At 41.8% G+C, this 13,811-nt stretch overlaps 1 protein-coding gene across 2 annotated transcripts in view; it reads right to left on the bottom strand.

Moving 5' to 3' along the window:
- Positions 1–1,839, bottom strand: part of RIGI (RNA sensor RIG-I) — a 53,069-nt gene extending 51,230 nt beyond the window's left edge. The window contains exon 1 of one of the 2 annotated variants that reach the window (XM_047755543.1): positions 1,201–1,839. In XM_047755543.1, the coding sequence (XP_047611499.1) occupies positions 1,201–1,306 (106 nt within the window). In that variant the 5' untranslated portion in view covers positions 1,307–1,839. The remainder of the gene's footprint in view (positions 1–1,200) is intronic. The other variant, XM_047755542.1, reaches the window with a different exon arrangement.
- Between the last annotated feature and the right edge of the window lie 11,972 nt (positions 1,840–13,811).

Below are 13,811 nucleotides of genomic sequence, written 5' to 3'. Positions count from 1 at the left end.
TTACATGCATTCACACATGCTCTCTGCTCTCTCTTAGGACAGGAACCATTTCTATAGACCCCTCAGTTCCCAACAGAACACTTTCTATTAGACAATATGTCTAGTAATATGTGTAAATTCCCTCCAAAGCTAGCCTAATACCTGACACATGAGTTCTGGCTTATTGAATCAATACACAAGTGCATGGGAAAAAGGAAATTAATATGATTATTAGGTGTCACTCATTCCAAGGATTTCTAAAAGAGATACAGAGGTCTTGTCCAACTTACAGTCTTCAAGGACCCAAGCTCCTCTGTGGTTATTATGATGTTATTTTGTTACTTCCCTCTAAGCACAACTAGAAAGCAGGGGTGGGGTGGCGTGGAGGGGTCCATTTATGTTGGTGGCATTCTTTCACGTCTCATTCCACAGCCTGTGGTTTGGTTTTACACAGCAGTTAGCACTCAAGTTACCTGCCTGCTTTAATGCAATTTCCAAAAATTGCCTCACTGCAGGAAAGCTCTGTAGGGGAGCCAGATCCCCTCTCTCACCTCGACTTCTTCCAGGCACCACCGTCTCCCTCTATTCCCCAAGCCCCTGCTCACCTCACCACCATGCACTTCTACACAAATTGGTAAAATGGCCATTCTCCATCATCATGGGCCCCATGAACTACATTCAACCTGAACTGAAGCCTGGAGCCTTTCACTCCAGGGAGTCTTGCTCCTCTCAAGCTTCCAGTTACTTGCAAGTGCAAATAAGGTCCCGCAGAGTAAGCCTCAACATCCTTGGCCTTCTGACAGCACTCTGTAATCACCGTCTCCCACCTCCAAATTCTGAGACTGTAAAGTATATTAAGGAAGGACTTGTATCTTATTTCTGAATCTTTGATGTCAGCACAAAGCCTAACACACAGTAAATGGAACTATTAGGAGAAACCAATAAAACGGACAGTGACTTGTTTCCCCAGCTTCTAATGTAAACAGTTGTGCACCCCTAAGCAAGTCATTTCATTTCGTTGAGACTCAGTTTCTTGACCTCCTCGGGCACCTCAAACTCCGACAATCTCTAGTCTAAAATGCTGTGGAGATGTTGCCACAAACCCGGCCTTCCTAGCAAGCTCCCAGTATTGAGTGAAAAAACAGGTGAAAGCAAGAGGGAAATAAGACCTGAACTGGGTTTTTTTGCTCCAAGGGCCAGGAGCGGCTGGGAAGCACTCACCGTCCCTAAACCAGGGGGCCATGTAGCTCAGGATGAAGGTGGGGTCGAGAGTCTTCCTGACATAGTCCCCGAAAGCGTGCAGATTCCGCCGCTGCTCTGCTGTCATACTGCCGGCTCAGCTTCTGGCCGCGCCTCGTCTGCGCCTGGCTGCACTAAAGCCCGGCGAGCCGGGAGTCTCCTAAAAAGCACCCCGCGCCGGGAGGCGGAGCAGCTGAAGAACCGAGAATCGAAACTGCGGCGAGTTGGGAAAGGGGCGGAACCGGCCCAACCCCCGAGCCCTCACTTTCCCAGCGCGGTTTCATTTCTTCTTGGATGCGTGGTTCCCCAACCTGCGGGCGCTCGAGGATCTGGAGCGCCCCAAGAGGACCCCTGGGGATTGCTTTTTGATGTTCATCTTCTCTTCGTTTTGCTTTTACAGCGGTCGAGATACAGTAAAATGCACAGATTTTAAGCGTACAGTTCATTTGGCAAATGTATGCGGTGTAACCACTTCTCCCAAGTTGTGTGGGTCAGAAGGGCAGCGTCTAACTTTACAGGAAGACGTCACCTTCCAAAATGGCCGTCCAGGGGCTCATTCCCACCTGGCGTGGGGTCGCCAGGTGATGCACCTACAGGAAATACACACGTGGGACAGTTTGGTGTTTGTTTGTTGGATTTGGCTTGGAGTTTTGCCATATCTGCACTCCAAATATCTTCTCCCAGGCTGTGACTTATTTTCTTAAAAGTGTCTTTTGAGGGGTTCTCATCGTGGCTCAGTGGCTAACGAATCTGACTAGCATCCATGGGGACGCAGGTTCGATCCCTACCCTCGCTCAGTGGGTTAAGGATCCTGCCGTTTCCCTGAGCTGTGGTGTAGGTCACAGGCGCCGCTCGGATCCAGCGTCACTGTGGACGCAGCTACAGCTCAGATTGGACCCCTAGCCTGGGAGCCCCCATATACCACGGATGTGGCCATAAAAGGCCGAAAAAAAAAAAAGTGCCCTTTGAGCCAAAGATATTTATCAGTTTCTCTTTTAAGTTTTATTTATTGCCTTAGTAAATCTTTGCCTTCTCTAAAGCCATAGAGATATTCTGTGTTTTCCTTTAGAATCTTTGTGTTTTTAGCTTTTACACTTAGGTTATGATATCTCAGATTAATCTCATTGTGGTGTGAGCTAATTAAGAGTCAAGGCTTCTTTTTTTCCCATACTTCTAATTGTTCCCCACAAACTATTTCATTTGTTGAAAACGTTTCCTTCTCCAGTTGAATAATAGCCTTGGCACCTTTGTCAAAAAAAGTCAATTGCCTGTATGTGTGCAGGCCTATTCTGTTCTACTTATCTATTTGCTAATACTGCTTTATTTTTTTTGGTAAATATTATATTGACTATTGTGGGGTCTTTGCATTTTACTATGAAATAATCAACCTGCCAATTCCTACCCCCCCCAAAAAAAAGCATATTGGATGAACCTGGGGTGATTTGACATTTTTAACAATATTTGAATCCATGAACAATTTTTCATTTATTTCAATCTTCTTTAATTTTCCTCAGCAATATCTTATAGTAGTTAGAGTACAAATCTTATACATATCTGTTAAATTTATTCTTAACTATTTTATGTTCTTTGATGCTAATGTAAATTGAATTGTTTGAGGGGGTTTTCGGTTTTTTTTTTTAGGGCCACACCCACAGCATGTGGAAATTTCCAGGCTAGGGGTCTAATCGGAGCTACAGATGCCAGGCCCACACCACAGCCATAGCAACATGAGATCCCAGCCACGTCTCCTCACACCACGACTCACTGCAATGCTGGATCCTTAACCTACTGAGCGAGGCCAGGGATGGAACCCAAATTCTCATGGTTCTTAGTAGGTTCCTTAACGACTGAGCCATGAAAGGAACTCCCTAAATTGAATTGTTTTTAAAGTTTCATTTTCAAAGTGTTTGTTGCTAGTACATAGAAATAAAAGGGGTTTTTGTTTCTTGGCCTTGTATTACACAATTCACTTGCATTATGCAATTCATTGATTTACTTAGCTCTAGTAATTGTTCTGTATATTTCTTAAATTTTTCTAGGTAAACAATCATGTCACATGTGAATACCTGGTTTTATTCTTTTCAAATCTTCATGTCTTTTGTTTCCCTTCCTTAAGGCAACACCTATGGTCTCCAATAGAAAGTTGAATAAAAGTGATGAGTTGATACCCTTACCTTATTACTAATCTCAGCAGGGAAACATTCTTTAATTACAAAATTTGTAACAGAGAAGAATAAACCTGATTCCATATTGAATATACTCCTTTAGCTCTAAACATGTGTGCTCTGTTGCTTGTGCTCAGCCATGCTGGCTCTGCACCAAGAGCTCCTCATACTCAAAAGAATGTTGCCTCGAGCCTGAAATATACGGGATAGCTCATTCTCAAGGTTCTGACCTTCCAAGGTAAAGAACTTCCACTCATATAGAGATAAAAAGTTGCTGCAGAGAATATAACAATATTTGCCTTGGAGGTTTATGATAACACTCTGACCAGACCTACATGGACAGCTGCAAGAACAAAGGATTCCAGCCCCAAGAAGTTTGCACCAACCAGCTACATCTCTTCTCCATTTAGTATAAAAGAAGCCTGAATTCTGACTCAGGCAAGATGGTTCTTTGGGACACCACCATCTGCTCCTTCTGCTGGCTTTCCAAATAAAGTTGCTATTCCTTGCCCCCAACTCATCTATTTATTGGCCTGTTGTGCTGCAAGGAATATGAGCTTGGACTTGGTAAACAAGTTTGCTGTTAGTTTTCTTACATACCCATTATGATACTGATGTTTTCTTGTATTCCTAGTTTGCTTGGAGTTTTTATCATGAGTGGGTGTTGAATATCTCAGCTTTTTTTTTAATATATTGAGGTAATAATATATTAACATATTTAATTTCATTGATTCATTTTTTTAATATTAAACCAACCTAGAATTCTTGGGATCTGGTCATGATGTAGCATACTTTAAATTTTTTTTTTTTTTTTTTTTGTCCTTTTAGAGCTGCACCCACAGCATCTGGAGGTTCCCAGGCTAGGGGTCTAATTGGAGCTATAGCCGCAGGCCTACGCCACAGCCACAGCAATGTCAGATGCGAGCCGTGTCTGTGAACTACACCACAGCTCACAGCAACGCTGGATCCTTAACCCACTAAGCGAGGCCAGGGATCAAACCCAAAACCTCATGGTTCCTAGTCGGATTCGTTTCTGCTGTGCCACGACAGGAACTCCTTAAAAATATATTTCTGATTTAATAAGCTAATGTTTTGTATTTTGTTCATAAGGAATATTGGTCTGTAGTTTTCTCTTCAGGGTTATGCTGGTCTCATAAAACAAGTTTGTGTAAGACTGGTATCATTCCTCCGTAAATATTTAACAGAATCCACCAATGAAACTACTTCATCTTAGAGTTCTATTTAAAGATTCTTTACAACAGTTTAATTTCGGAGTTCCTGCTGTGGCTCAGCAGATTAAGAACCCAACTAGTATCCATAAGGTTGCGAATTAGATCCCTGGCCTTGCTCAGTGGGTTAAGGATCCTGTGTTGCAGTGAGCTGCAGCATAGGTCGAAGATGTGGCTTGGATCTGGCCATGCGGTGGCTATGGTGTAGGCTGGCAGCTGCAGTTGCAATTTGACCTCTAACCCAGGAACTTCCATATGCAGCACATGTGGCCCTAAAAGGAATAAAGAAAATAATAATAAAAACAAGTTCAATTTCTTTACTATGAGGATATTCTGACTTTTTAACTGATGTGCAATCAGTTTTGGTAAGTTGTGTTTATCAAGGAATTTGGCCATTCCCTCTAAGTTATCAAATTTATTGGTATAAAGTTGTTCATGATATTCCTTATTTTCCTTTTACCTGTTTTAAAAAATGAGTCTTGCCAGGGACCTACCAACTGTATATATCTTTTCAAAAATCCTTTGGCCTTGATAGTTTCATTGTTATTCTATTTTCTATTTCATTGATTTCTGCTCTAAACATTATTTATTTCACCCACTTCCTTTTGATCTAATTTGACCTTCTTAACTAGTTCGTGAAGGTAAAAAATTAGATAGATCACTAATTGTATACATTTTTCTTTCCTAACATAAGCATTTGAGGCTATAAATTTCCCTTCTCCCAGCTGAGTTCTAACATCCCATCAGTTTTCATATACTGTATTTTCAATGTCATTCCATTTGCAGTAGTTGCTACTATCCCTGTAACTTCTTCTTTAACCTCTGAGTTAATTAGAACTGTGTTGTTTATTTTTCAAGTATAGGGAATTTCCTAAACAGCTTGACGTTATTAACTTCTGATTTTAAACTGCTGTGATCCAAAAGCATATGTTGCAAGATCTTTTGAAATTTATTGAAACTTGCTTTATGACCCAGCATATGGATTATCTTGATATATGTTCCAGATATACTTAAAAAATATGTATCCTGCAGTTCTTGAGTATAGTGTTTCATAAACTTCAACTATGTCAGGCTGGTTTACTAGTGTGGTTCTAATCTCCTACACCTACTATAATCTAGTCTCCTATAGCTCACAGCAACACCGGATCCTTAACCCACTGATAGAGGCAAGGATCGAACCAGCATCCTCATGGATACGAGTTGGGTTCACAGCCCACTGAGCCACAACAGGAACTCTTTTTTTTTTTTTTTTTTAATCTTCTAATTCAATGACTGTGGCTTTTTCCTTGTGTTCAAACCCCCATGTGGACTTGGGGGAACCCTCAGAAGAAAAGCCAAGTATATGCAGTTATGTAGTACAGTTCCTGTCTTTAAATAGTCTACTTCCCTCCCTATTTCTGCCCCCTTTTTTTTTCAGTGCTTTCAAGTACTTGTTCTTTATATTTTGTCCATTTTTATCATTATCTCATGCAAGCTAGTCTGCCACTAGTTGTGTTTAGATTTTTAACTAAAAAAAATATCAAATCCAAAATTCCTTAAAAAAAAAAAAAGACATGCCTCCTTTCATGCTACCAATGGGAAGTAATATAGGTTTGAATAGCAATGAATTTATTAAACACCAACAATCATAGTGTAGACTGAATCTGAAAGAACTGAAGTCCCAGGGGTAGAGCCATCCAGCAGATTTGTATGTAAAATGTGACCAAGGCCAGGGAAGAAAGAGAAGGGAAATGTCACAGAACGGTGAGAAGAAAGAACTCCAGACCCTCTACCTCACCTGGTCATTAATTCAAGCAATATGTTTATAGAATATCTACCATATGTCAGGTTCGTGAAAAGAACTGGCATATGGAGATATGTGAAATAGAGTGTCCCTCATAAGATTAGAGTCTGATTGGATGGAGCAGACAATAAAGATGTAAAAGAATAAATAATTTCCAAATGTTAAGTAATACAATGAAAGCAAATAGAAACATGAGACAGAAAGCTAACAGATATTGGAAAAAACTATTTTAATATGTATCTTTCTGAATAGGTCACATTTCAGCTGAATCTAAGAATAAGGAGGAATCAACTATTCAAAAGCTGTAGGGATGGGGGGGATTCCATGCAGGGAGACAGAAAAGGCACAGCTGGAACTTCATGAACAAGGGGTAAACAGTGTGCAGTGCTGCTGAAGAGGTAAAGGGGACTTGTAAGGCAAGGAATGAAGTGCACTAAGAACACAGCGCAGGATTTTAGGCAAGAAGAAAGGGAAAGGGAAAGGGAAAGGGAAAGGGAAAGGGAAAGGGAAAGGGAGAAAGAAAAAGAAAGAAAGAAAGAAAGAAAGAAAGAAAGAAAGAAAGGAAGGAAGGAAGGAAGGAAGGAAGGAAGGAAGGAAGGAAGGAAGGAAGGAAGGAAGGAAGGAAGGAAGGAAAGAAAGAGAAAAAGAGGGAGAGAAAAAAAAGAAAAACACATACTCTGATCACACTTCAAAAAATAGCTCTCTAGCTCCTATGCAGGACAAGCAGTTTGGTTGGGAGGTGACTCAAGCAGGAGATGATGAGAGTTTAGATAAGGACAGTGGCAGTGAAGAGGAGAACTTTATGAGATGTATTTTAGAGATAGGATTGAGTGAATGGCAGCAGAAAGGAAAAGGAAAAAGAATCAAGGCTGTATTTCAGCTATCTGGTTTGAATAACTGTGAAAATGGTAGCACCATGACTAAAATGGAGAAGATAAGTTTACAGCTTATGACATTCTAGTGTGGAAGATGGACAAGAAAGAAGATGTACGGTAGTAGTAAGGGCAGTGAGGAGTAATAAAGCAGGCAAAGGGAATAAAGAGTACTGGGGGCTGCTTATGTTACATGAGTTGATCCGGGAAGACACCCATGAAGTGAGAGAGCATGCCACCTTGATGAAGAGCATTCTACTCAAAAGCAAGAGAAAAGTGCAAAGGCCAGACTGTAGTAGTGAACTGGGCCTGCAAAAGGAGGTGAGCAGGGCTGCAGGAGTGGAATGAGTCAGGGAAAGAGAGGGAGAGAGGCAGCCAAGGCAGTTCATGTAAACCCTGACAGACCAAGATAAGGACAGTGGTTTGTTTTGTTTGTCTTTTAAAAAAGTCTTTTTAGGGCCACACTAGTGGCATATGGGTTCCCAGGCTAGGGGTCTAATTGGAGCTGTAGCTGTGGGCCTATACCACAGTCATGGCAATGTCGAATCCTTAACCCACTGAGCGAGGCCAGGGATGGAACCTGCAACCTCACGGTTCCTAGTTGGATTCATTTCCGCTGCACCACGATGGGAACTCCAAGGACAGTGGTTTTGACGCTAAATATGATGGGGAACCAATGCAGGATTTTGAGAAGGAGAACAGAAAACAAAATACAGGGGGGAAGGGAAGGAGGAAGTGATGACCTGGTAAGAAGCTAGAGCACTAGTCCCTGTGAGAAATGATGGCATCTTGAATAGCATCAAAGCAATGGAAGTGATGAAGTTCCTGGATGTGTAGCCCTAAAATCCCATACAATTTGCTGATGAACTGGATGAAGGATACGTGAGAGAGGAGTCAAGAATTCCAATTTGCTTAACCTGAGAATCTGCATGAATGCTGTGCCATCTACTAATGTGGACACTGGAGGAGGGCAAACATGAAGCAGGAAATCTAGAACATTCATGCTCTCTTGCTTGCTGATAAGAACAATCCACAGGCAGTGCCTCAAACCTTAATTTAATGTGCACACCAGTCACCCACAGGTCTTGTTAAATAAAGTGCAGATTCTGATCCAGTAGGCCTGAGACTGCGTTCCTAACAAGCTCCCAGGTACTGCTGGTCCATAGACCTCACTCGGAAGAGCAGTCACTAAAAAAAGACAGAAAGGAACAAGGAGGATAACTGAAAAATCAAAATTATTAAACTTGTTGGAAAAACACATTCTTGGCACCCCGCACCTTTGGAATCAAACTACAGTCTATGTTTTAACAAGCCTTCCAGATGATCCTGATACATGTCAGAGTTTGAGAAGAGAGGCCTAAGAGAAAGAGGGCTTCAGCCATTGAGTGGCAAGATGAATGCTATAGTAAGTTGATAGCAAAAATTGTACTTTTTCACTTTTCTCATTATTTATACCTTTTACAATATAACTGCAGTTCCTCCCAGCAACAGTGGAGTCTCTTTTCCCTCCCCTTGAACCTGCCTGGCATTATGAGGTAAAGTGGAGTGAAGAAGGGTGACTGATGGAAAAGGTCAAAAGACCATCCTTCTGGGTGCAGGACACTGCCTTTGGCATAGGAGACACAAGATAAAACTGGAGGCAAAGAAAGTATATGGAACTAGAGGGAACATTTCCTGGACTCTTCAAAGTTACTCGTCTTTTACCACTCTCAAGGCTGGATTCCCTAGAATTCTGACTTACGTCTGCTTCTCCTTTTGCTCTACTTTCCCTCTCTGAAAGTTTGCATCCATTCCCAAAGCTTTGTCACTACTCTGTCCCGTTGATTCTTTAATCCTCTTTAGCCCCAACCACTCCGCCCAGATGCACTTTCCTATTTCCAGCTGCCCACTGGACACCTTCATCGGCATGGGTATCCTCTATTCCACACTATACAAAGAATTTTCTAAGGTGATGGAAATGCTACCTGTACTGGCCAATCTAGTAACCACAAGACCCACCTGGCTATTGAGCATTTAAAAAAAAAAATCAAAGTTCAAAAGTTCCTTGATTTTACTAGACACATTTCAAGCTACGTGGCCAGTAGCTGCTAAACTGGACAGCACAGCTCTCAGCAATGCCAACAGTCTCAACGTGAACTCATCTTTCTCCAACTATCCCTATTCCTATATTTCCTACTTTGAATACTGTCACTACATAGCGCTCACATTAAAAAAATAAAAAAGTGGAGTTCTCGTCGTGGCGCAGTGGTTAACGAATCCGACTAGGAACCATGAGGTTGCCCGTTCGGCCCCTGCCCTTGCTCAGTGGGTTAACGATTCGGTGTTGCCGTGAGCTGTGGTGTAGATTGCAGATGCGGCTCGGATCCTGCGTTGCTGTGGCTCTGGCGTAGGCCGGCGGCTACAGCTCCGATTGGACCCCTAGCCTGGGAACCTCCATATGCCGTGGGAGCGGCCCAAAGAAATAGCAAAAAAAGACCAAAATAAAATAAAATAAAATAAAAATAAAAATTAAAAAAAATAAATAAAATAAAAAAGTTTGGTCCTACTGGACTCCCCTGTCCCTCACAGCCCATCTTCATGGAAATGGTATCCAAATCTTGTCTCATCTAGTCTACCTCAGAAATCTACTGAATCTAGCCTCTCCTCTGGATCCCTATAGTCACTGTTCTACACACTCTTTCGATTTCTAATTTGAGCTACTGCAAAGAGCCTCTCCGTTTTTCAGCAAGGCTTTCCCCACTCCAAACTTTCTTCCACATTACCATTATTTGTTTCTTAAGAACAAAGCTAAATTACCCCATGCCCTCTTCTTGAAATGCTTGTTGGTGACAACCTATTCAACTTTATACCCCTAGCCTTTAGCATAATCTTGGACCATAGGTACAGTGTCTGTAGATAAATGAATTTTACAGATAGAAAGGAAAGAGATAGTCTCTTGCCTAGGAGAGAACTGTTTACCTATCCAAAGTGCAGATGATCGTGCAGAGAAACAGAAGCCAGCTTACTTCAGACAAATGCTAGACCCTTTAATTTTGCCGTCTCTATGCAAGTATACCATTTAATGTTCTGGCAAAGAGCACAGTGACAGCTCCTGAGATGAATTTAGACTCAGATCTTAGCCTAAGTTGAATTCCATTTTCCTTACCTCTTGCATTCCTCAGGCACAGATCCAATGGTATTTACCATCCCCAATATCTTTGCAAGTAAAGCATGAAAGAATTTATTTTCATGACAACCTTACCTTACTATACTTTTTAAAATGGCCATATCCCGCTTACTGTTTTCCCATAACTAAGAGACTTAGATATGGACTAATAAACTCAAAATGAGGAATTATTTACCAAGCTTTGATTATCTTCTGTGTGTGAGTCAGCTGCTATGGCAGAACACAAATGTGGTTTAAAGAACAAGATGTAATACCTGTGACACAACAAGCATTCTCTCCTCCATCCTCTATCTCCTGCCATCACTCACAGTGTTCTTCCACAGAGAGAATACTTAACTGCCTCATAGATTATTATCCTCAATTGCAATCACCTTCACCTCCACTCATTCTGGTTATTTCCAGTCAAGACTAGAATCAGGCGCTCTATAAAATATCTTTTCAGTCTTCTTATTCCTACCACCACACCTACTTGAACCTCACTGGAAAACTAATTCCTGGACATTTCACTGTCCTCTAACAGTCACCTCACAGCTTCATTTCCTTCCCTACAAGCCCAGACACCAAAATGCATCTCAAGTGCACTCACCACCAACTCCCTCAACTCCCCTCCGCCTTTTAACTACTCATATTCAGCGATAATTCAACCATAGATAAATCTACCCACTTATTCATTCACTATATAGTGAATGCATACTAGATGTCCAACGTTCAATTTCTACTTCTACTTCCACAGTTCTGAATGCTACCAGGGCAAAATCACAAATCTCAGGGTCCCTACATTTAAATAGCCCCTTATCTCAGGGCAGGCTTCAACACTCATCAGCAATTCTTAAGACAACCCTCTGCCCACACCCCTCAACGAGCATTTTTCCACTCTTCTCAAGCCCAATCCTACTCATGATTCATCTTTCTCAGAAGATGGCACTGCTTCCTACTTCATGGAGAAGAGGCTTAGAACATGAACTACCTCATCTTAATCATCTATCTACCAACGTAATGTCTCTGTGCCTTTTAACCTTCTTCTGCCGCTTTGGAGAAGACTTGCCTCTGCTTCTATCCATGACATTCAAAGAGCCCCCTCCCCATTTTGCTACATCAATTATTATTATTTTTTGCCCCCCACCCCCACCCAAGGCATATGGAGTTCCTCGGCCAGGGATCAGATCCAAGCAGCAATTGCAACCTAAGCCACAGCTACGGCAATGCTGGATCCTTAACTCACTGTGCCCTCAAGATGCTGCCAATGTATCCCATTGTGCAACAGCAGGATCTACTGATTCATTAATTATTGTTCTCCTTTATTTTCAACTTTTCCTATTTCAGGGGCCCCTTCTCAAAAATCTCTTCCTCCCATACTAAATTAAGACAACATAAACTCTCCTCTGGTTTTAAAACCTCAAAAACTTGCTTCTGAGCATGGAACCAAGAGTACCTAACTATGTATCTCAGACAATATTCTCAACTCCAACAGGCCCAGCCTTATGAATTATCTAGTCACTTCAGTTCTTTCACACGGAGAAAGTGGCTCTGAAAGTCACCATGTCTGCCTTTGAGTTTTCCCTTTTGCACAGTATACAAGGTTGCTAACTTACTCTCACACATTTCTCACATGCAGGCAACCTGGCAGGCCTAAAGGGAAACATTATAATTTTGAAATTATTTCAAACTTAAAGAAAAATTACCACAAAAGTACAAAAAATTCCTGTACTTTTACCCTCATTCACCAATCTTTGACATTTGACACCATTTATCACTACTTCTATCTACATATTTTTTCTGAACCATTTGAGAGTAGGCTACATACTGATAACAATTTAGGTTCTCGCGTGAGTTTTCCTAAAGGCACTGATCACCAAACATGACTAAAAATTCTGGTCCCAGTGACATCTACATTATCATAGTAATTTAATCAGTTACAATTTGGACAGTACCAAATCTAACAAGCTTAATGTAAAAATGGATCCGTGTTCTGAACCCTGATGAAATCTGGTTTGTTCAGAGGAAACCATCTCACTCTATTTCTCATCTCCTGCCCCCACTGGTGGGGACATTGGAACTGGCAACAACCCAAACCATGTTGTACATGGTTTCCAGCACCCCAAAACACATTCTGAAAAATTTTCCAAGTCCAGAGGCACATTATTGGCTGGTTCAGGTGTTCATAGTCTAAGCCAGAGGGGACTGCAATTATTCCCCATGATGGAAGAATAACTCCCATGAAGTAAGGGCTGTCAACTGCCCTTGCATAAATCATTTCCCCTTTGTACACACCACCCACTGTAACTACAGATTAGATGCACTGGGCAAGCCCTTAGACGGCCTCCCCTAAGAGCAGAGGCCAAACTTGATTACTCAGACTAAGAAGCAGTAATAACAAAAGATTTTGCTATTCTCAGGCTATGGGTTGAATCAGAGCTGCAGCTACCAGCCTATGTAACAGCCTTAGCAATGCGGGATCCAAGCAGCATCTGCGACCTACACCACAGCTCATGGCAACACTGAATCTTTAACCCACTGAGCAGGGCCAGGGATTGAACCTGCGTCCTCATGGGTACTAGTTGGGTTCTTAACCTGCTGAGCCACAATGGGAATTCAATAACAAGTTTTCCTGCTGTGAATCAGAAGATCAATGAATGAGCAAGTGCAAATGCTTTGTTGCATTTCATTTTCGCAAACAAGTCCCAGAAATACTGAACATCTGAGGTAAAGTAAAATACTTCTTGGACCACAAACTGTTACGAACAAGTTAAAATACTCAATTAAATAGATATTTATAGAAAATTTATAGAGACCAGAGCTTTGTGAAAGCAGGCCTTAGATAATTTTTAAAATCTCTAGCACCTACTCATCTACCAAACATGTGTCTTAAACATATCCTACGTGAAAGAAAATCAGAGAAGGGATACAGGACACTTACAGTTGCCAAGGAACTTTAAGACTGGTCAGAGAGGAGACATTTAGCAATCAATTGCAATCCGTGATGCATGCTCTAAAGAAGTCCAAGATTGTTAAGAGCAAGTAATTGAGGGGAAATAATGGAGGGGATGGACACACTTTAACATTAACCTAGTTTAGCCAGGATAGAATTCGGTTCCCAGGAAAAGAGAAATGCTATGTATGAAGGCTCTGAATTACTAGAGAGCAGCACCTCCCTAGACGTGAAGCAGACCAGTGTAGCTAGAGCACAAAAGAAGTGAGGAAAATGGAGTTCCCGTCGTGGCACAGTGGTTAATGAATCCAACTAGGAACCATGAGGTTGCGGGTTCGATCCCTGGCCTTGCTCAGTGGGTTAAGGATCTGGCGTTGCCATGAGCTGTGGTGTAGGTCACAGACATGGCTTGGATCCCATGTTGCTGTGGCTGTGGCGTAGGCCGGCGG

The sequence above is a fragment of the Phacochoerus africanus genome, chromosome 12 (genome assembly GCF_016906955.1).
Source record: "Phacochoerus africanus isolate WHEZ1 chromosome 12, ROS_Pafr_v1, whole genome shotgun sequence".
Classification (NCBI taxonomy): Eukaryota; Metazoa; Chordata; class Mammalia; order Artiodactyla; family Suidae; genus Phacochoerus; species Phacochoerus africanus.
Note: the sequence above shows the minus strand (reverse complement) of the source record. Positions and strands in the feature narration are given on the sequence as shown.